The 27,662-nt window shown below is 46.8% G+C and overlaps 1 protein-coding gene across 3 annotated transcripts in view; it reads left to right on the top strand.

Moving 5' to 3' along the window:
• The window catches only part of LOC126457749 (arf-GAP domain and FG repeat-containing protein 1), a 120,442-nt gene that overhangs the window by 22,683 nt on the left and 70,097 nt on the right, over positions 1 to 27,662 (top strand). For all 3 annotated transcript variants that reach the window (XM_050094296.1, XM_050094297.1, XM_050094298.1), the window contains 3 exons: positions 18,823 to 18,929; positions 19,024 to 19,198; positions 19,303 to 19,477. In XM_050094296.1, the coding sequence (XP_049950253.1) occupies positions 18,823 to 18,929; positions 19,024 to 19,198; positions 19,303 to 19,477 (457 nt within the window). The remainder of the gene's footprint in view (positions 1 to 18,822; positions 18,930 to 19,023; positions 19,199 to 19,302; positions 19,478 to 27,662) is intronic.

Raw genomic sequence — 27,662 nt, forward strand, 5'->3', positions numbered from 1 at the left:
GGTCAACTCCCTAAACCTTTCCTACTTTTGGGAGATTATAACGCCATAACCCCTTGTGGGGTGGTACCTTGCTTACTGGTCAAGGCAGAGATGTCAAAACTTTACTGTCTCAGTTCGACCTCTACCTCTTAAATACTGGGGTCGCCACACATTTCAGTGTGGCTCATGGTAGTTACTTGGCCATTGATTTATCAGTTTGCAGGCCAGGACTTCTCCCTTCTATCCACTGGAGAGCACATGACGACCTTTGTGTTAGTGACCACTTCCCCATCTACCTGTTACTGCCCCAGCCTCAGGCCCACGGACGCCTGCTCATATGGGCTTTAAATAAGTCGGACTGGGAAACTTTCACATCTGCTGTCACCGTTGAATCTGCCCCACACGGTATCATCAATATGATGGTTGAGCAGGTGATAACAACAATTGTTTCTGCGGCAGAAAACGTGATCCCTCGCTCTTTAGGTTGCCCCCGGCGTAAGGCAGTCCCTTGGTGGTTGCTGGAAGTCACTGAAGCAATTAAGGAGCATCAGCGATCTCCACAGCAGCATAAATGTCACCCTTCCCTGGAGCACCCTATAGCCTTTAAATGGGTACATGCCCATGTTTTCAAACTTATCAAGCGATGGAAGCAGGAGTGTTGGGAGAGATAAGATTCGACCATTGGGTGCCCTACGTCACCTTCCCGAGTCTGGGCAAAGATCAAACGTGTTTTCGGGTACCAGACCCCAATAGGTGTTCCCGGTGTTACAATAAATGGCATGTTATCTACGGACACAAACGTGATTGGCGAGCACTTTGCTCGAGTCTCTGCATTGGAGAATTACCCCCCAGCCTATCGCACTCCTAAACTGCAGCTGGAAGGGAAAGTCCTCTACACGCCACAGTGAATCCTATAACACCCCATTTACAGAGTGGGAACTCCTCAGTGCCCTTGCACATCACCCCAACACGGCTCCTGGGCCTGATCGGATCCACAGCCAGATGATTAAACATCTCTCATTGACTACAAGTGACACATCCTCATCATCTTCGACCGGATCTGGTGCGATGGCATCTTTCCATCACAGTGGCGGGAGAGCACCATCATTCCAGTGCTCAAACCCGGTAATAACCTGCTTGATGTGGAGAGCTACCGGACCATCAGCCTCACCAACATTCTTTGTAAGCTGCTGGAACATATGGTGTGTTGGCAGTTGGGTTGGGTCGTGGAGTCACGTGGCCTACTGTCTCCACATCAGGGCGGCTTCCGCCAGGGTCGCTCTACCCCTGATAGTCATGTCTCCCGAGTCTGCTATCTGAACAGCCTTTTCCAGACGCCAACACACGGTTTCTGTCTTTTTTTTGACATACATAAGGCATATGACATGACCTGGAGGCATCATATCCTTGCCACATTGTATGAGTGGGGTCTCATGGGCCCACTCCAGATTTTTATCCAAAACTTCCTGTCACTCCATACTTTCCATGACCAAGTTGGTGCCTCCCATAGTTCCATCCATATCCAGGAGAATGGAGTCCCACAGAGCTCTGTATTGAGTGTGTCTCTGTTTTTAGTGGCCATTAATGGTCTAGCAGCAGCTGTCGGGCCCTCTGTCTTGCCTTCTCTGTATGCAGACGACTTCTGCACTTTGTACTGCTGCTTCAGTGCTGGTGTTGCTGAGTGTCGCCTACAGTGAGCCATCTGTAAGGTGCAGTCATGGGCCCTAGCCCATGGCTTACAGTTTTCCACCATGAAGACGTGTCATGCATTTCTGTGGGCGTCGTACCGTTCATCCGGAACCAGCACTTTACCTTAATGATGATCCACTCACTGTAGTGGAGGCATATCGATTCTTAGGTCTGGTTTTCGACGCTCATTTGACTTGGCTTCCTCATCTTCATCAGCTTAAACAGAAGTGGTGGCAGCACCTCAATGCCCTCCGCTGCCTGAGCAACACCAAGCGGGGTGCAGATTGCTCCACACTGCTGCAACTCTACAGAGCCCTTGTTCAATCCCGTCTTGACTATGGGAGTGTGATTTATGGTTCGAGGCACCCTCAGCATTGCGATTGCTCGACCGATTGCACCATTGCTGAGTTTGACTAGCGACAGGAGCTTTTAGAACGAGTCCGGTGACATGCGTACTGGTGGAGGCTGGAGTCCCTCCATTGAAGATCAGATGTGCACAACTTCTTTCCAGTTACATTGCACACATTCATAGCTCTCCTGAACATCGGAATTACCGTCTTCTTTTCCCACCTGTGGCAGTCCATCTCCTGCATTGGCAGCCCAGGTCAGGGCTAACGATTGTTGTCCGCGTGCAATCCCTCCTCTCTGAACTAGAGTCCTTCCCTTTACCACCTCTACTTGCAGTCCTTTCACTTACGCCTCCGTGGTGTACGCCTCAGCAGCACCTTCATCTAGACCTTTTGCATGGCCCTAAGGACTCCGTTAACCCCGCCACTCTCCGCTGTCACTTCCTCACGATTCTTGATGTGTTCCGGGGCTCTGATGTGGTTTACACCGATGGCTCGATGGCTGATGGTCCTGTAGGCTTTGCATATGTTCGTGGAGGACATATTGAACGCACTCCTTGCCAGATGGCTGCAGTGTTTTTACTGCAGAGCTTTGGCCATATTTCATGCTCTTGAGCACATCCGCTCATGCCCTGGCGTGTCATTTCTCCTGTGTACTGACTCATTGAGCAACCTACAACCAGTGCTACCTTCGCCATCCTCAGGTAGCATCCATCCAGGAGTCCATCTATGCCCTGGAATGGCCTTGCTGTTCAGTGGTGTTTGTGTTGACCCAGGACATGTCGGAATCCCCGGCGATGTGGAAACCGCTTCTGGAGATGGGCATCTCTGAAGCTGACCTGCGTTCCGTCTTCTGCCGCAGGGTTTTTCGGCTTTGAGAGACGGAATGGCATAACAGTATGCACAACACACTGTGTGTCATTGAGGAGGCTACGAATGTGTGGAAGTCTTCCATGCGGCCCTCAGAGAATCAGTTGTCCTCTTCCGGCTCCGCATTGGCCATACATGACTAACGCATGGTTACCTACTCCATCACGAGGACCCACCTCTGTGTCGCTGTGGCTCCCAAATGAGAATCGTCCACCTCTTGGTGGACTATCCACTTTAGCCGCTCTGTGGCGGACTTTTAACTTTCCCAGCACCTTGCCTTCCGTGTTGGGTGACAATGCCTCAACAGCAGCTTTAGTTTTACGTTTTATCCATGAGAGTGGGTTTTATACTTCTATGTAGGTTTTAGCTCATGTCCTTTATCCCTCTGTGTCCTCCACCCTAGTGCTTTTAGGGTGGAGGTTTTAATATGTTGCAGAGTGGCTGGCTTTTCCTTTTTATTCTCATGGTCAGCCAGCCACTGTAATCTGCTTTCTTGTTTTACTGTCTTCTGTTTCTAGCGTCTCTCTGTTGTTTTCTTGTCCTCTTTTGTTCCTTTTAGTGTTAGTTGCCTTTTCTTCGTTCTTGTGGTTTTTCCTTTCTTTCTGATTTGTGGTATATGTCTTGTCCGTTTTATTCTCACACTTATGGCATTGTTTTATTAGGAACAAGGGACCCATGTCATCGTAGTTTGGTCCCTTCCGCCCCTTCTTTTAAACCAACCAACCATCGCAGTAGCGGGAGAGCACCATCATTCTGGTGTTCAAACTCTGTCAAAACCTGTTTGATGTGGATAACTACCAGCCCATCAGCCTCACCAACTTTCTTTGTAAGCTGCTGGAAGGAATGGTGTGTTGGCAGTTGGGTTGGGTCCTGGAGTCATGTGGCCTACTGGCTCCATGTCAGGGCGGCTTCCCCCAGGGTCGCTCTACCACTGATAATTTTGTGTACCTTGAGTCTGCCATCCGAACAGCCTTTTCCAGATGCCAACATCTGGTTGCTGTCTTTTTTTACTTACGTAAAGCATATGACATGACCTGGTGACACCGTATCCTTGCCACATTGTGTGAGTGGGGTCTCTGGGGGCCCTCTCCCGATTTTTATCCAAAACTACCTGCTGCTCCTTACTTTCTGTGTCCAAGTCGGTGCCTCCCATAGTCCCCCCGTATTCAAGAGAATGGCATTCCGCAGGGCTCCATATTGAGTGTCTCTCTATTTTTAGTGGCCATTAATGGTCTAGCAGTAGCTGTAGGGCCGTCGGTCTCACCTTCTCTGTGTGCGGATGACTTCTGCATTTCGTTCTGCACCTCCAGTACTGGTGTTGCTGAGCAGCATCTACAGGGAGCCATTCACAAGGCGCAGTCATGGGCTGTACCCCAAGGCTTCCAGTTTTCAGCCATGAAGTTGTGTGTCATGCATTTCTGTCTGAGTCACACTGTTCATCCAGAACCAGAACTTTACCTTACTGAAAATGCACTCACTGTAGTGGAGGTATATCGATTCTTAGAACTGGTTTTCGACATGTGATTGACTTGGCTACCTCACCTTTGTCAGCTTAAGCGGAAGTGGTGGCAGCACCTCAGTGCCCTCCGCTGCCTGAGGGTGTAGATTGCTCTACGCTGCTGCAGCTCTACAGAGCCCTTGTTGAATCCCGCCCTGAGTGTGGGAATGTGGTTTACGGTTCAGTGGCGCCCTCAGTGTTGTGTTCGCTCGACCCATTGCAGCACTGTGGCATTCACCTAGCAATGGGAGCTTTTAGAACAAGTCTGGTGACCCGTGTCCTGGTGGAGGCCAGTGTCCCTCCGTTGAAGCTTAGGCGTGCACACAGTCGTCTGCTCTAACTCTTTCAGTGCCCTTCAGAGCCTCAGCATGCTGTACACCGTTCATCTCTTAGTGCAACAGGTCCAGGAAAGCTGTCACTTGCTCACTCTTGATGGAGCTACTGTGATGTTTATGTGGGTTCCTGGTCACGTCGGTCTCACAGGAAATGACCCTGCTGCCAAGGGTGCAGGGGTGAAGTCCTTATACCTCAGCCCTCTAGTTCTTACACTACCTCTCATGATCTCCACATTGCCGTCTGTCTGGTGTCACGTTGGCATCACCATTTGCCCTCCCTTCATGGGAAGAAGCTCCAGGTTATTAAATCTCTCCCTGTGGCCTAGATGACCAACTCTCGGCCCTCTCGCTGTGAGGGGATCATTTAACTAGGTTGCATATCGAGCACTGTCTTTTTATCCATCGTCATTTGTTAAGTGGTGCACCACCACCACTTTATGCTCATTGCCCTCAACCTTTGACGGTCTGCCATTTCCTGATGGAATGGCCTTGTTTTTAAGTACTTACATTCTCATTTGTGTTTGCCGTCTGAGTTGGCCCCTGCGGGTTCGGGGGTTAGAATAGGCCCGCGGTATTCCTGCCTGTCGTAAGAGGCGACTAAAAGGAGTCTCAAACGTTTCGGCCTTATGTGATGGTCCCCTGTCGGGTTTGACCTCCATATCTCAAAATTTTTCCGAAGAGCGAGCCGATTGGGGAAGGGCGCCTTACTTGGTGCATTGTGTCCGTGTTGTGTTGAGAACTTTCGCCATCTTATTCGTCGTTGCATTGCAGTCTTGCCCGCTCTCCATCTCTTGGGCATCGATGCGCCCCTGCGTGCACTTTCTGCCAAGCACTGTGCAGGGCCATTTTCTGCACTGACGACGCCCATGGACCACATGTCACCTAACATCCAGCACGGTAGCCAGTCCGTTGTGGTGGGGCCGCCATGTACCCTCTTGGTTGTAGCCCCCTGACAACACAGGGATCGCTCTACTGATGCCTGCGCCGTTCACTCCCCACGTATGCCAAGGAGTAGATGCCCATCTCCCTGGGGCATCAGGACTCCCGGCAATGGCCATCCTGCCAGGTGGCTATTGCTGTGGCTGGGTGGCGCCCGTGGGGAGGGCCCTTGGTCGGAGTAGGTGGCATCAGGGCGGATGACCCGCAATGAAGCGTGGTACATCATCTCTCGCTGGCGGCCAGCCGCCAGCAGTCTCTAAGCGTTCTCGGGCTCAATTTAATGCTCAGAAGTACGATCCGAAAACGTTCCCTTCCCTGGCCACGCCGTGGGAAGAGCGTAAGTCGCAGGATGGAGTTAACAGTTATTCGCCCCGATTCTTAGTTTGCACGCGAGCTGATGGGGAGTCTTTTCTCTCCACAAAGCCTCAGTTCTTCGTCGAGCATTTAGAGGACAAGTTTGGGGAGGTGGAGGGCTTGTCTAAAATGCGCTCTGGGTCAGTACTGATACAAACGGCATCCTCCGCCCAGTCCCGCAGGTTACTTGCTTGTGACAAGTTGGGGGATGTTAACGTTTCTATTACGCCACATAAGAGTTTAAATATGGTCCAGGGTGTTATTTTCCATAGGGATCTCCTTTTGCAGTCTGATGACGAGCTGCGCGCCAACTTAGAACGTCGAGGTGTTCATTTCGTCCGGCGCGTTCATCGGGGTCCGAGGGACAATCAGGTTGCTACCGGTGCCTTCATCTTGGCCTTCGAGGGTGATACGTTACCGGAAAAGGTCAAGGTGATGGTCTACCGATGTGACGTCAAGCCCTATATCCCTCCCCCGATGCGGTGCTTCAAGTGCTGGAAGTTCGGCCATATGTCTTCCCGCTGCACTTCCAGCCTCACATGTCGCGATTGCGGACGCCCGTCTCATCCCGATACTCCATGTGCCCCGCCTCCCATCTGCGTCAACTGCGGGGAGCACCATTCACCTTGCTCGCCTGACTGCAAAGTCTTTCAGAAAGAGCGCAAAATCATGGAATATAAGACCCTGGACCGGCTGACCTATACTGAGGCCAAACGGAAATATGACAGACTCCATCCTGTGAGAATGACATCTTCGTATGCAGCTGCTACAACAACTGTGCTACCTCCATCAGTTTTGAAACTGCCAGCCAGCTCGATAAGCAGTACGACTCCTTCTGCCCCCTTGCCCGTGGGGGGCTCTCCCCAACCGGTTGCTCCTGCACCACCTACCTCAGGAGCAACCTCCTCCCACCCGTCGGGGACGTCCGTCCCCGCTTCTCAGCCGGAGATGCGTCTAACTTTTTCGGCTACTCTCGCCCGTAAGAGTTCCCTTGGGACCCTCCCTTCCCAGGGTTCCACCAGCGGGAAGGATGACGGCCACCAGTGGCATAAGTCCTCACCAGCAGCCGGGCGTAGGGCTTCACGATCCTCCTCTGTCCCGGAGACTGAATCGGTGAAGCCTTCCCAGCCGGTGAAACCCAAGGTTCAGCGAGAGAAGTCCAAGAGAAAGACCTCTAAGGCTAAAGAACTTGCGGTGGCACCAACCCCACCACACCTTTTGCGCTCTGCGTCTGAGGATGAAGTAGAGATTCTAGCGTCCGCTGAGGACCTTGATCTCGCTGGTCCCTCAGACGCCATGGATGCCTCTCGTACGGGTACTGAATCGGTGGCAGTGAGTGAACAAGCGGCGTAAATTGCCTTCCCAGTCCTTTCACGCCTTTCTCAGCCATGGACAATACCATCCTCCAGTGGAACTGCGGCGGTTTTTTCCACCATTTAGCTGAGCTCCGCCAACTTCTCAGCCTTCGCCCTTTCTTCTGCATTGCTCTCCAGGAAACTTGGTTTCCAGCGATGCGAACCCCCGCCCTCCGTGGCTATCGGGGTTATTACAAGAACCGAGCAGCTTATGAAAGGGTGTCTGGTGGCGTCTGCATATATGTCCTTCACACTCTGCACAGCGAGTCTGTCCCTCTCCAGACGTCTTTAGAGGCTGTCGCTGTACGCGTGTGGACGCCACAGGCTGTTACCGTCTGCAGTCTTTACATTCCACCGGATGGTGATGTCTCGCAGCATGTCCTGGCTGCACTGGTCGCCCAATTGCCGCCACCTTTCTTGCTATTGGGCGACTTCAACGCCCATAACCCTCTGTGGGGTGGGTCAGTGGCAACAGGTCGTGGCGCCATCGTTGAGCATTTATTGTCGCAGCTCGATCTCTCGCTGTTAAATGATGGTGCCTTCACACACTTCAGTGTGGCGCATGGCACCTACTCCGCCATTGACCTTTCAATCTGTAGCCATAGCCTCTTACCGTCTGTCCAATGGAGTGTGCATGACGACCTGTGTGGTAGTGACCATTTTCCGATCTTTTTGTCACTACCACAGCGCCACTCTTCTGGGCGCCCTAGCAGATGGGCTATGAATAAGGCTGACTGGGACTTGTTCTCCTCCACTGCCGCTTTTGAGCCTCTCTCTACCGATGACATTGATGCGGTGGTTCAATCGGTCACCACCGGCATCGTTACTGCCGCCGAATCTGCCATTCCCCATTCCTGTGGGTCCCCTCGGTGGAAGGCTGTGCCTTGGTGGTCGCCTGAGATCGCTGAAGCGATTAAAGATCGCCGGCGGGCGCTCCAGCGTCACAAGTGACACCCCTCCCTCGACCACCTTATCGCCTTCAAACGGCTGCGTGCGCGGGCCCGCCTCCTTATCCGCCAAGGCAAGAAGGAGTGCTGGGAGCGGTATGTGTCCACCATTGGCCTCCATGTCACTCCATCGCAGGTCTGGGCCAAGATTCGACGCGTCTACGGCTATCGGCCACCTGCCAGCGTCCCTGCGCTCTCACTGAATGGAGCAGTTTGTACTGACTCCGACGTCATTGCCAATCGCTTAGCAGAGCATTTTGCTATGAGTTCCGCTTCTGCGAATTACCCCCAGGCCTTCCGCTCCATTAAAGAGCGGATGGAACGTCGGAGCCTTTCGTTTCACACCAACCACCCAGAATCTTACAATGCTCCATTTAGTGAGTGGGAATTTCGCAGTGCCCTCGCTGCTTGCCCTGATACCGCTCCTGGGCCAGATGGCATCCACTGTCAGATGCTGAAACACCTTTCAGTGGACTGCCAGCGGCGCCTTCTCGATCTTTACAACCGTCTTTGGGTCGAGGGGGAGTTTCCGTTGCAATGGCGGGAAGGCATTGTCATCCCCGTTTTGAAACCTGGAAAGAACCCTCTGGAGGTGGACAGCTACCGTCCCATTAGCCTCACCAACGTTCTTTGCAAGTTGCTTGAACGGATGGTGAGCCGGCGCTTGCATTGGGTACTGGAGTCTCGGGGCCTTCTGGCTCCATCTCAGGGTGGGTTCCGTAAAGGCCGCTCCGCCGCCGACAATCTGGTGAGCCTGGAGTCGGCCATCCGTACTGCCTTTTCCCGCCGTCAGCACCTGGTCGCTGTCTTTTTCGACATGCGGAAGGCGTACGATACGACGTGGCGTCATCACATTCTTTCTACGCTTCATGGATGGGGTCTTCGGGGTCCTCTGCCGATTTTTATCCGCAATTTTCTGTCGTGTCGTACCTTCCGCGTGCAAGTCGCGGCCTCGTATAGTTCCTCCCACGTCCAGGAGAACGGTGTGCCACAGGGCTCTGTTTTTAAAGTGTCTGTCTGTTTTTAATAGCCATTAACGGGCTTGCTGCGGCCGTGGGAAATTCTGTCTCCGCTTCCCTGTATGCTGACGACTTCTGCCTTTATTACAGCTCTACTGGCATTGCAGCTGTTGAACGTCAGCTACAGGGCGCTATCCGTAAGGCGCAGTCTTGGGCTGTAGCGCATGGGTTTCAGTTTTCGGCAGCCAAGACCTGCGTTATGCATTTCTGCCGGTGCCGAACAGTCCATCCTGAGCCGCGGCTTTATCTTGCCGACGAACTCCTTGCTGTGGTGGAGACCCACAGGTTTTTGGGGGTGGTTTTCGATGCCCGGTTGACTTGGCTGCCTCATATCCGGCAGCTGAAACAGACGTGTTGGCGGCATCTAAACGCTCTGAGATGCTTGAGCAACACCCACTGGGGCGCCGACCGCTCTACACTGTTGCGGCTCTACCAGGCGTTAATTCAGTCCCGTCTGGATTATGGGAGCCTGGCTTATGGCTCAGCATCCCCATCTGCGTTACGGGTGCTGGATCCGATTCTCCACAGCGGGATACGCCTTGCCACTGGTGCTTTCCGCACCAGCCCTGTGGACAGCGTACTAGTGGAGGCAGGTGTACCTCCACTGCGGTTCCGACGCCAACGTTTGCTGGCCGCTTATGCTGCCCATGTTCTAAGCTCGCCCGGGCATCCAAACTATCGTCTCCTGTTCCCGCGGTCGGTCGTCCATATGCCAGAACGTCGGCCCCGGTCTGGTTGTACAATAGCGGTCCGCGTCAAGGAGCTTCTCTCTGGGCTCCAGGGTTTCACTGTTCCACCTCCTTTCCGGGCTACTTTGCATACACCGCCATGGTGTGTTCGTCGCCCTAGCCTTCGGCTCGACTTGGCACAGGGCCCTAAGGACTCAGTCCCTCAAGAGGCCTTCCGCCGCCGCTTTTATTCCATCCTGGCCACGTATCAGGGCTCTGGTGTTGTTTACACTGACGGTTCGATGGTTGCTGGTCGTGTCGGGTATGCGCTCACTCTAGGGGACCGTTCCGAACAACGTTCCTTGCAGGATGGCTGCAGCGTTTACACTGCTGAATTGGTCGCCATCCTTCGTGCCCTAGAGTATATCCGCTCCTGCTCAGGTGAGTCCTTCGTTATCTGTAGCGATTCCCTGAGCGGTTTACGAGCTCTCGACCAGTGTTTCCCTCGTTCTCGTCTGGTGATGGCTATCCACGAGTCTCTGCATACTCTTGCCTGTTGCGGCCGCTCTGTGGTCTTTGTGTGGACCCCCGGTCATGTCGGTATCCCGGGTAACGAACATGTTGACCGCCTGGCGAAAGAGGCCACCAGCAAGCCATCTCTGGACCTTGGCCTCCCTGAGACTGATTTGCGGGCAGTCTTCCGCCGCAAAATCTTGGCGGTATGGGACGATGAATGGCGCGAACTGACAATGTCCAATAAACTCCGTGCTGTCAAGGAGACGACGGCTGTGTGGCGGTCATCCCTGCGAGCCACTCGCAGGGACTCGGTAGTTCTTTGCCGGCTCCGCATTGGCCACTCCCGGCTGACACACAGTTATTTACTGCGCAGGGAGGACCCTCCTGTATGTCGCTGCGGGGCGGCTTTGACAGTGGCCCACATTCTGTTGGCCTGCCCCCTTTTAGCTGTGGTCAGGCAGACATTTGCGCTGCCTGATACGCTCCCTGCCCTTTTAACAGACGACTCCGCTATGGCTGACTTAGTTTTACGTTTTATTCGGGCAGGGGGATTTTATCATTTAATCTGAGTGTTTCTGTTTTATTTTATTGTTTTGTGTTGATTCTGGCCTTTGGCCTATGATTTTACACTGATTTTTTAATGTGTTTCTAAGTGGTTGGCTTTTCCTTTTTTATTTCTATGGTCGGCCAACCACCGTCAATCTCTATGTGGTTTTCGTTCGTTTTGTCTTGTCTTTGTCTCAGTCTCTCCTGTTCTGTATCGTCTGTGATCTCTTCTGTTCCTCGTTTTCTCTGTGGGTGTTCTTTGTCTTTGGAAAAAGGGACCGATGACCATAGTAGTCTGGTCCCTTTAATCCCCCAACCAACCAACCAACCAACCAACCGTCTGAGTTATCAGCCATTTTAGCGAATGATGCGCAGACTGTTGACTGTGTTTTACTTTTTATCTGTTTTAGCAATATGGCGAAGGCCATTTAATTTTTTGTTCTGGACCTCTGTTTCTCTGTGGCATATTTTACAGACATTCCCACATCCCTGTTTTTAGCTTTCTTCTCTTCCGTCTGTTGGGATTAATATGTAGTTGTTCTTAACTCCTCTCTTTGTCTTCGTTTCTACAGTTCTGATATGGGCACATACCACCTTAATTGTTTTTGCACCCTGAAACAAAACAATACAAACAAGCCATATTGCTGCAGTTTCTGCACTCTTTGTAAGGCCTATGACACAGTTTGGTGGCATCACATCATCCTCACATTCCCTAAGTAGGATCCCTGGGCCCCTCCTGATTTTTATTCTCCAGTTCCTTTCCCAATGTTCATTCAGAGTCCGGGTTGGCACTGTCCTTAGCTCTCCGCCGACCCAGGAGAATGGTGTTCCACACAGTTCTATATTATCTATGGACTTGTGGCCTTTCTTCTTCCTCTTCTTCTTCATCTTCTTCTTTTTACAACAAGCTTACTTGGTTGCCCCATATCCGACATCTGTTTGCATAAACTCAATGTTCTTTGCTTCCTTTTCTACAGCTCTTGGGGCATGTGTCGTTCGACCCATCTTTGCCTTTACCGGTCATTAGTTCCATCTCGTGCGTATTATGGTTGTCAAGTTTATGGATCGGCTGCTGCTTCCATGCTGCTGCTCATGGACCTGGTGCACCATCGTGGTATCTGTTTAGCCACTGGTGTGTTTCGCACTAGCTTTGTTGATAGTCTTCTGGTTGACACTGGAATTCCTTTAGATTCAGCGGTCCCGGCTCCTTTCTCCTGTGCCATCACTATCTGCTCTTCCTCTGCTCACCCCCTCCTGTTCTATTCTATTCTTTTCACGGCTTCGGGCTGTCGCCCACCCGCTGCCCACCCTCAGGTTACTTGTTGGGCTCTGCCACGCTTCTCTCCGCCGTGAGTTCTATATCCCCACCTTGTCCTCTTCCACATGTTCTCTCCCAACCAACCCATTGATTAGTTCCTTGGCCACACATTCAGATGGATCTTTTTTGAGATCCGAAAGCCTCCAATGGTGTCCTGTTGTTTGTCCGAATGCTCTTACATAAGTTTCAGAATGCCATTGTTTTTTACACAGACTGCTCTAAATCCATTGCTCATGTTGGGTATACCTTCACATCTTCTGTTGGCACCAACACCATCTGTGGCCTCCCATGTGTGGAGTATTTACTGCAGAATTGATGGCCATCTGTCGGGCCCTCTGTTTTATTAAACGGTCCCTCACCCAAGTTTTGTTATGTACGGACTCAATGAGTGGCCTTCAAGGCTATCACTCGACGTTTTTCCCGCCATCCCTTGGTATCTGCTGTCCACGACCTTCTCATTGATTTTGGTGATGGCAGCTTGTTTGGTCGATTTCCTGTGTCTTCCTGGTCACATAGGTATCCCAGGTAATGAACTTGCTGATCATCTGGCTGGGACACTGGCCAACTACCCCCCCATTCTCCTAACCCCACCGATGGGGGATTTGTGGCTTTACTTCAAATTGTCAGCTGACTTGGTAGGCAACCCCCCTGTCTAATAGACTTCACACCATCGAGGAAACTACCACCATGTGGCATTCTCCCCTATGCCTCTCCCAACAGGAATCTACCATCCTCTGCCATCTTCATTTTGGCCATACTAGGTTGACCCATGGGTTTTTACTCAGTATTGAGCTCTCCCACCACCTCCCCCATCCACCCCCCCCCCCCCCCCCTTTGTAATTGCAGGCTCTGTTCACAGTGACCCATATTTTGCTGGACTGCTGCCGCATTTTGGCTCTTTGCACTCAATATGCTTTCTCACCTTCCTTGTCTGTGGTGTTCGCAGACGAACCTCACATGGTTATGTGTATCCTGATTTTCTTCACCAACATCGTATGTACTCTCAGCTATAAGTCCTCGAATTTTCGTCTGGAATTTGAGTCCCTCAGTTAATGTAGGTGTTGATTATGGAGGCCTTGACCTTGCCTCCACACCAGCCAGGTTATCCCCACCATTTCCCTACATTTTGTCTGGTATGTTGTGCTGCTTTGTTACCTGTTTTCATATGTCTTCTTCCCCTGGTGTTGTCCCCATATTATTGTGATTCTGTTCTTTCCCTTCCTGCTGCCCTGACATCCCTTTTCCCTCTTTGTTTGCACATTATCCCTTCCCTGTGACTCGACTGTGCTGTTTGTGGTGTTCCTCCCTTGGTTTCTGTCATCTTAGCTCATAGGACCGATGACAGTACTGTTTGGTCCCCTCCTCCATATCAATCACCCAACCAACCTAATGGCTGTGTCTGTAATCTTCCAGAGAAGGCTGGAGTAATCAATGTGCAGAAGGTTCACTGGGCAGCTCGTAGCAGCTCTTTCCCACTGCGGGACTGAGTGACATCAGATGGCACGAGGGACCAGCACCTCGTTTGTAACTGCTGCTCCTGCATCCCTCCAAACATCAAGCCTCCATCTCTGTTTTTGTTCAATGACGAAAACCCTGCACTCATGCCCAACTAAGTGTGTACCAATGGTCTTTGTTAAAATTGTTGCTGTTTATTCTAATTTCAGTTGCTTCTTTTATACCAGAATCCAAATATGATGGTGTTTGAGCCAAAACTCTGATGTTCTCAAATTTTATTTTATGCCAGTTTTCTAGGCAGTGCAATGTGGTAGTTCATTGACCATGTGTCTGGTGTCCATCCCAACATTAAATTTACTGTAGTGTTGCAGAGGGGTGGCAAGCTTCCATTCATGGATGTTTTATTCCAGGGAAGGCAGGAGGCAGACTTGGTCATTTGCCGTACAAGAAATCTGCACACACTGACTGGTACTTGAAAAGTCAGAGGCAGGCTTGGTCATTCACTGTACAGGATATCTGCACACACTGATTGGTACTTGAAAGCCCAACAGTTTTCACCACCCTGCACACAAGAAAGCAAGTTTGAACATGTTAGTACACAGAGCAACAGTTATTTCTGATGACGACCAGCTGAAATCTGAATTTCAGCACTTGAAGCACACATTTAGAGCAAATTTTTATAGCAAAGAAGAAACTGAAAAAGCTACAAGGTGCCACCGACAAAAGTTGACTCTTGAATTGGTGGAAGAAGCCAAGCTGACTGCATTCCTTCTGTACTGAGAAGTAACTGCAGGCAAGATAGGATGAGTGCTGAAGAGACATGGACTGAGACCAGTGTTTCTTTCTACCTCCAAGATAAGATATTGTTACACTCCTTTAAAAGCAACATAAGTCTTAGAGTTTGTGGTGTGTATGGTGGCCCCTTCAAAGGTAGCCCTTATATAGATCAAACTATTAGAACTGTTGCTGAGCATTGTGCGGAGCATTAACAACATATTAAACAAAGGGAACTTCAGAAGTCGGCCATGAGTTGAACATTGTTTAGGAAATTGACACGAAGTAAGGTTTGAGAAGATGAAAGATTTGAACTAAACATCATGATATTGGGATTCTGTTACAAAAGAATTGGCTGAAATTGGGTTAAACACAACAATTTTAAGAGACCAGGGATACCCAATTAGTAGGGCATGGGGGTGTGCTTTGGACTTTGAGTGAAACCAGAGACAGAGGCTTGGCACTTGTAGGGATGAGGGAATGGCAGTTTCAAACGTGGTGGTGGCCACTTGCATCATCTTGTGTCACTTGGTCACGAAGCTCTGTGGAGCTGCTTAACTTGTCTTCTGTGCATGCATTGCTCCATCCCTCTCTGGAAGGTTCCAGATGCTGCCATTGCATCTATATAAGCAGTATATCTTGGCAGCCATTGGTTTGAACTACTGATAATGATACCAGAAGCAGGTGTCAAAAGCTCAAGTGTTTTATTCAAAGTGATGCTGCTTGTAAACCAAGAACATTTTTATTGTATCTTACCATATATTTATATAACAGAGGGAAACATTCCACGTGGGAAAAATATATATAAAAAACAAAAATGCTGTAACTTAACAAACGAGAAAGTGCTGGTAGATAGACACAATAAAAAAAACACACACACACACACACACACACACACACACACACACACACACACACACACACACAAATTTCAAGCTTTCGCAACCCAAGGTTGCTTCATCAGGAAAGAGGGAAGGAGAGGGAAAGACGAAAGGATGTGGGTTTTAAGGGAGAGGGTAAGGATTCATTCCAATCCCAGGAGGTCTTTCCGCTCCTTTCCTCTTTCCTGATGGAGCAACCTTGGTTTGCGAAAGCTTGAAATTTGCGTGAGTGTTTGTGTGTTTTTTATTGTCTATCTACCAGTGCTTTCTCGTTTGGTGAGTCACAGCATCTTTGTTTTTTGTATGTATGTTTACCATATATTTATTCACACTGTTATCTATGCTCAATTACCCTTCTCTTACATTCATCTAATAATTTGTTGCAAAAGTTTTTATGGTCATCTACCTTCACCTCAATTCTGAATCTTCTTCTTTCTCATATTTAAATTCCTCTTCTTTTCATTCAATCTCTCATTTCATCGGTACTTTACCTTGCTTGCACTTTTCTCTTGTTTTTGATTCAAGCTGTTGGCCATTTGGTTAAACTCGTATAATTAATTACTTGCTGTGGGTTGGTCTACACTTAATCCCGCAGATACCCAATTGAGTCAGAAATGAGTCTTATTACACACAGACACTTAGACACTCGAGATGCTATCGGAGAACCCAGCTTCCAATGATTTGTTGATCCATTATTCCTGTGTCTCCCTTATCTGTTTCATTTGATAACCTTCTAGTTTTGATTCTTCTGATGTAGATAATTTTTTTTTTTTTTTTTTGTTTTATTAATGATAACAGTCTAATTATAAAGTCGGAACCATATACCGGCAGGTGTAACATCCCAGCCCATGATCACTGTATTACAAAATTGTAGATTTACTTGGTTAGCTGCAACACTATCTCCTTGCCTGTCCAGAAAGGTCTTGGGAGCAGCTACCTCATAATTGGGGCCCTCTGCTGCAGAGGCCATGAGAATAAACTCTCTTCCAGACAATACTAAACTCAACCGGAGCCCGCTGTCGTGAGCCTGTGCATTTGGGTTGCAAGCTGATGAATCTGGTGTTTGCAAAGTAACAAGGGACTGTACCCTTGTGAGGTTTTGTTTCAGTTCCTCTGTTAATGGGCAAATAATGCTGCAATGCAGATATTTCCAAATATGACATTATGTGGGCTAATGTGGTCATGACTGTGTCCAATCTGCTTTATGAGTTGACTTAAGGAATGTTATAGGTGAACTGCAGCTGCAACTGATAATAAATGGTAAGTGACACTGAGATGTGAAGTTCAGGACATGATGAAAAGAACTGAAGGGATGGGATTACTGACAAGCCATTTGTCTACCCAGTCATACAAATTGGACTTTTTTCAGTCATATGAGCCAGGGCCAGTTTGACAACATTAATACACAGAAGTGATTTACAATTTGGTGCACCACCTCCCCTCGCCCTCCCCTCTTTTCCCCTGTTCACTTTCACCCTTGTCAGCTTTAGTTACTAACTTTGATATGCACTGTATACAGACCCTGCACTTGGCCATCCCTGGTGTTGCTTGTCCTTGCACATACCCAATTGAGAGCAGGTGGTACAACACTTTGTAACTTGCCCCACAAGTCTTTTAGACTTCATATACTTGCTCAACTTGTGGATGATCAACACTCTGTGCAAAAAATGGCAGCCAGTTTTTCATTGGCAGGCCAGTGTAATGTCTTGCATATAAATAGGCAAAAAGATCTGACATTGTGTGATTGCATCCTTTGTTTGGTCAGTGTGAAAATTTCACAGAAATGCTCAACAATCTTCGCTGGAAGATGGTACAAGAGGAAGGAAGGAAAACTGAGTTTCAGTGGCCCATCAATAATGGGGTTATTAGAGATGGAGCACATGCTCAGGTATAACAAAAATTGCCAAGGATTAAGCCATGTCCTTCTCAGATGAACAATTTTCCCATTTCTTTCAACTACAGGAAATGTAAATATGATTGGCTGGGCAGGGATTTGAATCCTTTATCTTCTAAATGATACAGGTAAGAGATACATCACAGACTTCTGAAAACTCCGAGCACAATTCCATGACAACCATATTACTTCCTCCCTTGTATATTGCATGTAATGATCACGACTGTAACGTTAGAAAAATTTGAACCTGAATAGAAATATACAGGCAGTTGTTCTGCCCAAGCCCATATAAGGCTCAAGACGTACTCCTGTTATCCAGGACACTGTGTGGCCATTATGTGGGAGAGATCTGTAGACCAACTACAGATTTGGTAATCTCGTGAGCTCATGGTGCCTTCATTGTGGTCTGTAGCAACACAAATGCCGTGGCAGAGAAATACGGTTAGTGGGGTTTACAAAGTTTGAGAAGGTGAACGTACAAACCCTCGGAAAATCAAAGCAAATGATAAATAAAGCCCTTTGACAGGGAACTGTTTTATAAAAATCATGAATTGGAACTTTGGCTTGAAGAGTACTGCTGTAGATGCCTCACTGGAATGACCACTTTGCAACATCATTCATTAAAAAAAAAAAAGTGGTGACTAATTGTATGTAAATAATAATTACCAATGCCATTGATTGTGCGAAGATTGTAATTTCCTTTAAATGTTCTAAGGTTAATGTAAAGCAATAATGCTTATCTTGCCCTGTGAACATAAAAACAAATATTGATTTTGATATTCATTAAGTTGAATGAAGAACACACTATTTCTATCAAATTTATTTACTTTTTTTAACCTGTTGGTATTTCCCCTCAACACAGTGAGTAACTTGTTCATTCATTGGCTCCAGTACCTGACTGATGATTCCCTTTGTTAAAGTTATGTTACATACATCTTCAACTTTTGTGGTCCTGTCCTCCTCAGTCGGCAACAGAAACCAAAACATTGCATAAAAACAAACGTTCAGTGCATAGTGCTGTGGAATGTGGAAAAACAGCAAATTGGCGCTCATAGGAAGAACAACAACACCAAAAATGCAACAGGAGTGTAATATGTAAGAAACTCTCTACGCAACCTGCCACTGATGATGCCTTGCAGAAAATAAAGGCGAAACACATATGGCACTAAAATTGTGTTTTGTTCAGTTGCTGTCAGACGGTCCATAAGTGAAATTTATCAATATACCGCAGTATGTTACATGCAGTTTGAAGATTAATGAGTCAATTCTGCTTTATTGTTGTTCATTGCAAAAACAACTTGTACATACGTTTACATTAGTGTTAAAATGTGTATATGTTATGAAAAATTAATGTTTACTTTTAGCTTTCATTATCTTGCATGCAGTTATGCTGCAAATGTTGAATACATGTCACTGATGTAAATTGTTTGTGTTTTAGTACTGTCGGCGAGTATGGTTGGGTTTATTTGATCCAAACCACTCGCAAGATACCAAAGATGAGCAGCAGGTCAAAGAGTTTATGATAGCTAAGTACGAAAAGAAGAGGTAAGAATATTATTTCATTTTCCACCTTAAAGGAACAGGTATGTTTTCCATTTTTCAAATCTGATTTAATCAAATTTGTGTTGATTCATTTCAGATATTATTTGGAGCCATCAGTATCATCAAAAAATGGTCCCATCACTTTTTCACCACCAGGAACACAAAATCACTCACGGACATCAACTCCAACCCCAATGACTTCCATACCTGAAACTAAGCCACTTACTAGCGTCATTTCTTCCCAAGCCAAACCAGCGTCTCTTAATATAAATGTAAGTAGTGATTTTTCAAGTTAGGAGTAATGCACCTGTTCATTTTACATGTAATATTAATTTATCTGAAATCTAAAAATTTAGTTTATATTATAATCTTACAGACATCAAATGTAACCTCATCGGACAACATGTTCACTCCTGACAAAACATCTGGGTTTCTGGCTGACTTTGGACCCTCAGATCCGTTCAGTTCTTCTTCGCAGTTTACACCAACCAGTACTACAACCATACCTTCATTTGCAAATTTTGAAAACAATCCAGTTTTCACTTCTCCTAGTAAGTACACACTGTGGTTTTCCACTTTTTCACTGTGACTATGGTGTTTACGTATGCATTAAAATTTAAATGCAAAATGAGTGTTTATTTTGTAGAAAAAGCCAGTGTTTCAATTATAGTCCTCAACTTAATGGAATCGTGTAAACAATGTGAATTATACAGCCTTTTTAGAACAACAAAAATTTATGAAATCAGTTTTCTTCTGCTACAATATAAAGTAAATTTTTATTGATTTGGTTGGGAACAATAAAACAGGGAATTAAAACTAATGTAAATTAAATTTTTATTGATTTGATTGGGAACAATAAAACAGGGAATTAAAACTGAGTTGCAGAAACACTCTTAGAACCATAGAAACTATTTATCATTGAAGTATCGGTGTTTTACAGTAATGTAGCTTTTTAAATGGACAGTATGAGTATGACCCAAGCAGCGATGGTAGTATCCAACAGCCGGCCGGGGTGGCCGAGTGGTTCTAGGTGCTACAGTCTGGAACCGCGTGACCGCTGCGGTCACAGGTTCAAATCCTGCCTCGGGCATGGATGTGTATGATGTCCTTATGTTAGTTAGTTTTAAGTGGTTCTAAGTTCTAGGGGACTGATGACCTCAGAAGTTAAGTCCCATAGTGCTCAGAGCCATTTGAATCATTTTTTGAGAATCCAAAAATATGAACTATTTCCTGTTTGGTGAGTAGCAATATGAGCAAGCAGATGAGGAGGCGATATGAGCAAGCAGCTGAGGAGGCAGTGGAATGAACTATCATCAATAATAGCACATCTGTTCCAGTTTATTATGCAACTGCATGATTGGGACAAAGATATAATGGTTCCTGCAGTAAATGAATTGCTCCCACAATGAGCAAGAGCGTGTTATCTCATTGTCTTCCTTTTGACAAGCACAAACACAGTTACTTGAAAACTGATACTTTTCCTTCTGAAGATAACAATCTCAACAAATAAAAAAGAAGAAACAATCTGAGTGGTTTTACATTCTATATGATGGCAGGTACCTGACAAAATTTATGAAACAACAACTTGAAAAGTATGCTGTCTGGTGTCTGCAATGTGAAGTATATTTCACGATACTTTTTAAAGACAACAGAATTTAGAACTTCATTTTCAATGTGTTGAATCACATTTTCAGTGTGATGAGTCGGAAACACTGGCATTTCAATTACCTCTGTAGCTTCTGAGGTGTGTGGCAGCAGAGCTGTTCTTAATCATGAGACTTCTTTTGATGAGACTAACCACTCTTAAAATAAAAAACTTAACAATGGTTCTGTTTATGGACTAGGATTGGAGGAGAATGCCTGTCTGTGAAGGTCTTAGACCTGGGTAAGGGATTGCTTCTGTGCAGATTCAGCTGTCCCCTGCCACACACTTGCAGAGCAGCAAGTTACATATTTAGCTTTTTCTATGTAATCTTAGTAGTATATATCTTAAATTCTGTGTGTGTTTTTCTATTTGAGAGGTGTAATCTCATATTTTGTAACTTAAAGGTGTAAATGCAGGTAGTTTGTAGTGCAGCTGTTATTCAGTTGTTTGTTTTGAAGAGCCAGCATCTGTTTGTTTGTTGGTCTGCTTCGAACAGTTGCCTGCTGGGCATTTGCAGATCAGCAAGTTACATATTTAGCTTTTTGTGTGTTTATCAGTAGTGCTGAGGTGGACAGGATGTGTCCATGTTGTGTGCCTATACAGGAGTAGTTGGCTTCAATTTGCAAACAGATGAAGGTGCTTTTGGCTTAGGTCAGCCATCCTCAGAGTGCTGCCTTGGGTTGTAGCAGTGATGGCACATCTGACGCATCACGTAGAACACCTCAGATGACTTTTATTTCGCGTATGGGCTCTGCTACTGAGGCACGTTCCAGTCGACCTGTCTTGGGGGATCTGCCCTCACTGCAGGGGGAGTGGTGGCTGGTAACACAGTCACTTCATTTTAGACAGAAGGCCAATGTGGAGGCTGGCCATTTGGCCCCACCAGTTACTGTGCGAGTGGAAATGTAGCCACTCCTTCAGCAGAATCCAAGCAGGCACACTGGGGAGGTGTTTTACTAGTTTCACAAGTTCAGATGTTGGGGGTGTTAAGGAGCCTCTTAGGGAAGTAGCATTCAGGGGCGGAAAGAAAACCATGTGCACTTGGTATGTCTCCCAGGGTTCATCATCCGAGATATGGTGGAGGCCTTGCCTGCAGCTATCGAGTGTGCAGGGTGCAGTCAGTCACTTGCAAGTGTCGGCTCACGTCGGTACCAATAACGCCTGTTGCTGGGTTCTAAGGCCATCTTCAGTTCACATGGCTGGTTGGCTGGCTGGCAGAAGTGGTAAAGACCACTGGCCTCATGTGCAGTTGCAAGCAGGGCTCATAATTTATAGCATTGTTCCCAGAGTTGATTGGGGTCCTTTGATTGAAGTCAAATGAGGTTCTCAGCCAAAGGATTTTGTTGACTCTGTGACAGTCTTGGCTGCAGAATTCTGGTTTTGCATTATTGGCTGGAGAGCTGAAGGACTCCCCTTGATAAGGGGGCACTACACAACGGAATCGGCTACTTGAGTAGCAAGAGTACTTGTTGATTGAGCATGGGAGTTTGAGGTACTCTGTTGAACAATCACCAGTAACATGCAAATAGCGAAATCGGACATTGTTCGTACTAAACACACTTAGACTGTCAAAATTTTATCCGTAAATAGGCAGTTCATAATAAAGCTCTGAAATATTTAGCAAGCCATGGAAAGTACATTGAAAAGACAGGTTGGATCCCATAGGAGAGGCTGTGTTCTTTGCAGTCTGCAAAAATACCTCTAATGAGGTAGATTTTTAATGAAACTGCAAAGTTATTTGGACGTGTATAACAGGTCTTAAATGAATTCAGGTTAATCGTTGGATGTTTTTGCCAGCCACCCAATTATGCCATGATAGTTTGAGTCACTCAAAAAAACTCCAAGCTCATTGGTGTGGAAATACCTAGTTCATCCAATATTGGTAGGAGGTGACTTTAATCTACTGAATCAATGGATTCATTGCAGGGGGAACGGACAAGCAATTGTGTGAACTACTTTCGAACACAGTTTTCCAAAAACTGTCTTGAGTGACTAATTAGACAGTCCATGTGCAGTGGAAGTATTTGAGACCTTTTAGTTACAAACAGACCTGACTGCATCAGTGGTCTCAATATGGAGACAGGGATTAGCGGGCATGATGTCATCATAGTGACACTACTTGCTAAAGTTGGCAAGCTAATGGAAAGGGCTAGCAGAGTAATTTTGTTAGTAGGAGCAGATAAGCAGTTGCCAGCATCCCACTTGGGCAGTGAATGGACATAATTTAGTGCCAATATGATTGAAGTAGAGGAATTACAACCAAAGTTTAAACAAATTGTAAGTTGCGCTCTGGGAAAGTATGTGCTGAGTAGGTGAATTAAGGATGGGAAAGACCCACTATAGTTTGATAACAGAATCAGAAAATGCTGAGGAAGCAAAGGCTGTTGCATTCTTGCTTCAAAAGTGAATACATAAGTGATGACAGGCGAAATTCAGCAGAGATGTGTGCAACTGTCAAAAGATTTATGTGCGAAGCATAAACTAATACCTCTGTCGTACCATAGCAAAAGATCTTGCCGAGAAAATTCTGGTTCTACGTAAAATCGCTAGGCAGGTCAAAGGCTTCTATCCAGTCACTCATTGACTAATATGGTGTGGCAATAAATAATAGCAAAAGGAACGCCGACGTTTTAAATTTCACATTTAAGAAGTTGTTCACGCAGGAGGATTGTACCAATGTACTGTCATTGGAGCATTGCACAGATTCCCGTACAGAGGACATAGTAATAGGCATTTCTGGTGTAGAGAATCAACTGAAAGAGTTGAAAACAAATAAGTCACCAGGTCCCAGTGGAATCCCAGTTCGCTTTTATAAAAAGTACTCTATGGCATTAGCCCCCTTACTTAGCTTGTATTTGTCACAAATCTCTTGCCCAGTGCAGTGTCTCAAATGTCTGGAAAAAAAAGTGCAGGTCACGCTTGTATATAAGAAGGATAAAAGAACTGACCCACAAAATTACAAACCAATATCATAAACATTGATTTACAGCAGAATTCTTGGACATATTCTCAGTACGAATATCATAAATTTCCTTAACAGAAAAGCTTCTGTCCATAGATCATCTCAGTTTTAGAAAGCATCACTCAGGTGTAACTCAGCTTGCCCTTTTCTCAAATGATATCTTGTGAACTTTCAGTGGCCCTCAGGGCTCAATATTCATTTTCTGGGTACAGGCCTGACACCTCATGGTTCCTGAGCTGGGACTCGTAAGCGCCACCAGTCCTCTGTTACCATAAGCTCAGGCTGTGCTTCAGTGACCACTGTGCGGCACAATGGTGGAACATTGTGTATCACAGGGAATGGAGATCTTGGCTTGACCACACGGATCATGACAATGATAAAAAGCTGTATATATTTTTAAAAAATAAAAAGAAAGGGTCTCACGTGCTGTGCGCTGATAAGATGCATGGCTGTTCAGGTGGAACAGTCATTAGTGGGCATCCTCTGAGGAACCTGCTGCACCTCAGTTGTACGAGGCTTACCTAGGCATGTGGGGCTCTGTCTTTATTTCCCTATATCGTGGGACTTTTTAAAATTCTCTCCTTCTCTCAGCGAAAAGGATGGGCTGCTGGTAGGTACCGACACTCAATCAAACAACAGGGCTATTGTGGTTGGTCATCCTGAATTGGGAGTTATTTTGTCTCTAGTAACAGAATCCATGCTGGTAATCAGAATGTGTGTTTAATACTGAAAAGGAAAGAGGGCAGCTTCGAGGAAGTTTCACCTTTCTATACTCAAAAAGGCTTAGAGGACATTGCTGGCACTCTAAAATCAGGCAGGCAATTGCATAATGGGACTCTGTGGGTAGAAACTTCCATTTCCCACCAACTTAAGAACCTCAAGAAAACTCAGTGCCTTGGGGATATGCCATAGCAACTGAGCTACACATCACCTTTAGTTACAGCAAAGGAGTTATGATGTGCAGGGACCTGGTGGACATTCCCAAGGAGGAACTGAAAAAGGAGTTGGCTCCGGAAGGTATGGTCAACGTGCAAAACGGCATGAAGAATGTGGATGAGGATCCTGTAAAATCTGCCTCCCTTATCGTGACGTTCAGTAGCATGAAACTTCCTGAGCATGAGCACGTTCAGGCAGGTTCCTTCACATAAGTGAGTGGCCTTATGCCCCCCAATCCAATGTGCTGTTTTAAATGCCAGCAATTTGGGCATACTACACTTGGGTGTCATAGTGAAGCTACTTGGTGAAGCTACTTGCAGCAAATGTGATAAGGTGGCCCATGAAGGAGTCACTTGCTCCTCTCCTTTGATGTATTTGAATTGCTCTGGGGCTCATCCTGCATGGAGTTGAGACTGTAGCGTATATCTTGAAAAAGTGGAAGAACAAGAGCATAAGGCAACAAAGTGTATCCTGTGTGTCGAGGCCAAAAAGATGCATGAAGCCTTGCTGACTCCATCATTCGCTACCTCCTTTGCTTCGGTTCTTAAATAGCCAGTGCAGAAAGCCAGTGCTGCTCCATAAATAGAAGTTGCTAGTGTTAGCTCTAGTACCTCCATTTGTCAATGCGCTTGTGCTGTTGCGGTTACTTTTGACACCTGTAACTCTCCTCAGAACTTCAGAAGAGGGTGTGTTGCCAAAGTTGCAGAGCTTCCTTCCCCTTCAAAGATTCAGTCGGGTACACTGTCTGGTGCTGCCACTACTACCGCCTACCCAGGGCAGAAAATCAAAGGCAAAGCTTCTATCTTTGACGGAGTCAAGAAGTAAGCAATCTGATGATGTCGACGTCATTCTCTCTGACGTCCCTCAGAATTCTTCTGTAGAGACAATGGACCTTGATGTCAGAATGGAGCCACTGTCGTGCCCCAAGACTGAGCCTCCACCTAGTGTCTGCTCCCCTCCCCGGCAGAAACACAGGATAAAGTTGCTACCCCAGTGATAAGATGACTCCCATATTACAATAGAACATATCAGGACACATGTGGAGGAGCTGAAACTCCTTACACCTTGCATTCTGCTCTCCCGCCCTTGCAGACACCACTCAGTGGGAAGCAGCTGATGACCTCCATTCCAGTGACCACATCTCAATGTGGATCCAGCTACTGGGTGAAGCTTTGCCAGAACAGAAGCCACCAAAAGGGATGGTCAGCTGGGCTAACTGGACCCTGTTCAGCTAGCTGGTTGTGTCTGGACACCGCAACAGTTTCCAGGAATGGGTGCACCACATTACATGAGTGATCCGTCATGCTGCTGGCTCATCCACCCCAAAGTCATCATAGAAGGTAACCTGTATCTTGATGAACCGGTGAGTGCCACTCAGTAATCTGGACAGGTGTGCTGCTCTCCAGGGATTTAAATATCGTGCAGCAACAGACAACCTTATGGCCTTTTGGGTCACAAGAGCCAAGGCTCAACATGTAATGAAGGAGAGCAAGCAAAGGTCGTGGAAAGTGTTCCTGGACTCCATCAACCGTTCCACACATTCTGCAAAAGTATGGGAAGCCATCAGGAGGATTTCCAACAACCACAGTCATGTACTAATAGCAGCAAAGCAGGAATAGGGTTGTCTCCAAACATTGCCCAGAGACATCGCTCAGATGATGGCAGATTATTTTGCAAAGATTACTGCTAATGTCAGCCATGGTGTGGTGTTTCACCTCTACCATGTTATTGTAGAGAGAGACTAGTTGGACTTCAGATCCAACAGTTCTGAGTCTAACACCTACCCTAGGAGTGGATGTTTAACTCTCATCTGGTCTGGTTGCTAGAGACTAAACAATTCCTTAGCCACTCTCATTGTGGTTCAGAGATTTAGATTCACTGTCGACGACCTGATTCTGCAGAGGTGGCTATTAAGCAGGATTTTCTGTGTAAACGTCACTATCTTAGTAATGGAGTAACTTCATCAGTGGGGCTTCCGTGGCTACCTCTCCATTTTCATACAGTTTTTCCTGTCTAAATAATCTTTTAGGTCCACTGTTGCTAACACTCTTGTCAGATCGTTTCATGCAGGGGAATGGTGTCCCTCAGGGCACTGCTTTGTGTTACACACTTTGCCAAAGCCATAAACAGTATCACATGTGTGGGGAGGAGTCCTGTACAATGCTCCTTATTTTTGGGTGATTTTGCTGTTTTTTGTTCCTCCTCCAGTGTTGCAACACTGACTCGCCGCTTGCATCTTACAGTGTAAAGATTAGAGGAGTGAGTTGCATGATGGATTTTCAGTTTTCTGCGGGTATATGTGCATGTGCGTGCGCCCATGCCCAATCTCTGTCTTGAGGCTGTTAAGCCACCTCTTACAATCTGATAGCAACTCCTCTTGTTGCCTCAGGTATGCAAGTTCCTCGCAGCTCTGAATTCACTTGCATACCATATTGTTGCTCGTCTGCCTCTGGAACGGCTTTTCTCCAATCATCTGCAAGCAACAAGGCTGTTTGGGATCCACATGCTGGGTGCACAGGAGTCACTTGATGTGGAACAAGCACAACCCCAGACCAAGGGTAGTAAGTGTCTCCACCCAAGTTACTACAGAGACCCAGAGTAATTTTGTGTTTAGTGCAGTACAGAAGAGGTTGCACTCCTGCACGTGTTTTTAACACATTATGTAAGGACATTTTAACTGAGCATCACAACTCTGCAGCTGTCTTTACAAGTGGATCGAAACAGGAGGACTCTATTGGTTGCTGTGGTTTTCCCTGATTGTATCCTCAGGGTCAGACAGCCTCAGGATTTGACTGTCTTCCATGTGGATTTATATGTGATCTGGGCACTGGAGCATGCGAGATGTCATTAGAGTACTAATTTCTTGTCTGTTCTGATTCTCTGAGTGCCCTTCATTTTCTACAATGCTTTTACCAAATGGATAAAGCAGTTCATAATATCCAGGACACCCTCCTCCAAAAACAGTGGCTGGGGAGTGCCAGGGCACATGGGTATTGTGTGGAATGAAAGAGGAGATGTAGCAGCCAAGGAGGTGTGTCACGGTCCTCAGTTAGTTGCAATCACTTTGCTGTTCAGATAAAATGTCTTGCATCACTGGAGGATGAGTAAAATGCCTTGCATACCTGGAGGATGAATAAAATGTCTTGCATACCTGGAGGATGAGTGGCTGGAAGTGACATACAGTAAGTAGTAA

This window comes from Schistocerca serialis, chromosome 2, assembly GCF_023864345.2.
Source record: "Schistocerca serialis cubense isolate TAMUIC-IGC-003099 chromosome 2, iqSchSeri2.2, whole genome shotgun sequence".
Lineage (NCBI taxonomy): Eukaryota > Metazoa > Arthropoda > Insecta > Orthoptera > Acrididae > Schistocerca > Schistocerca serialis.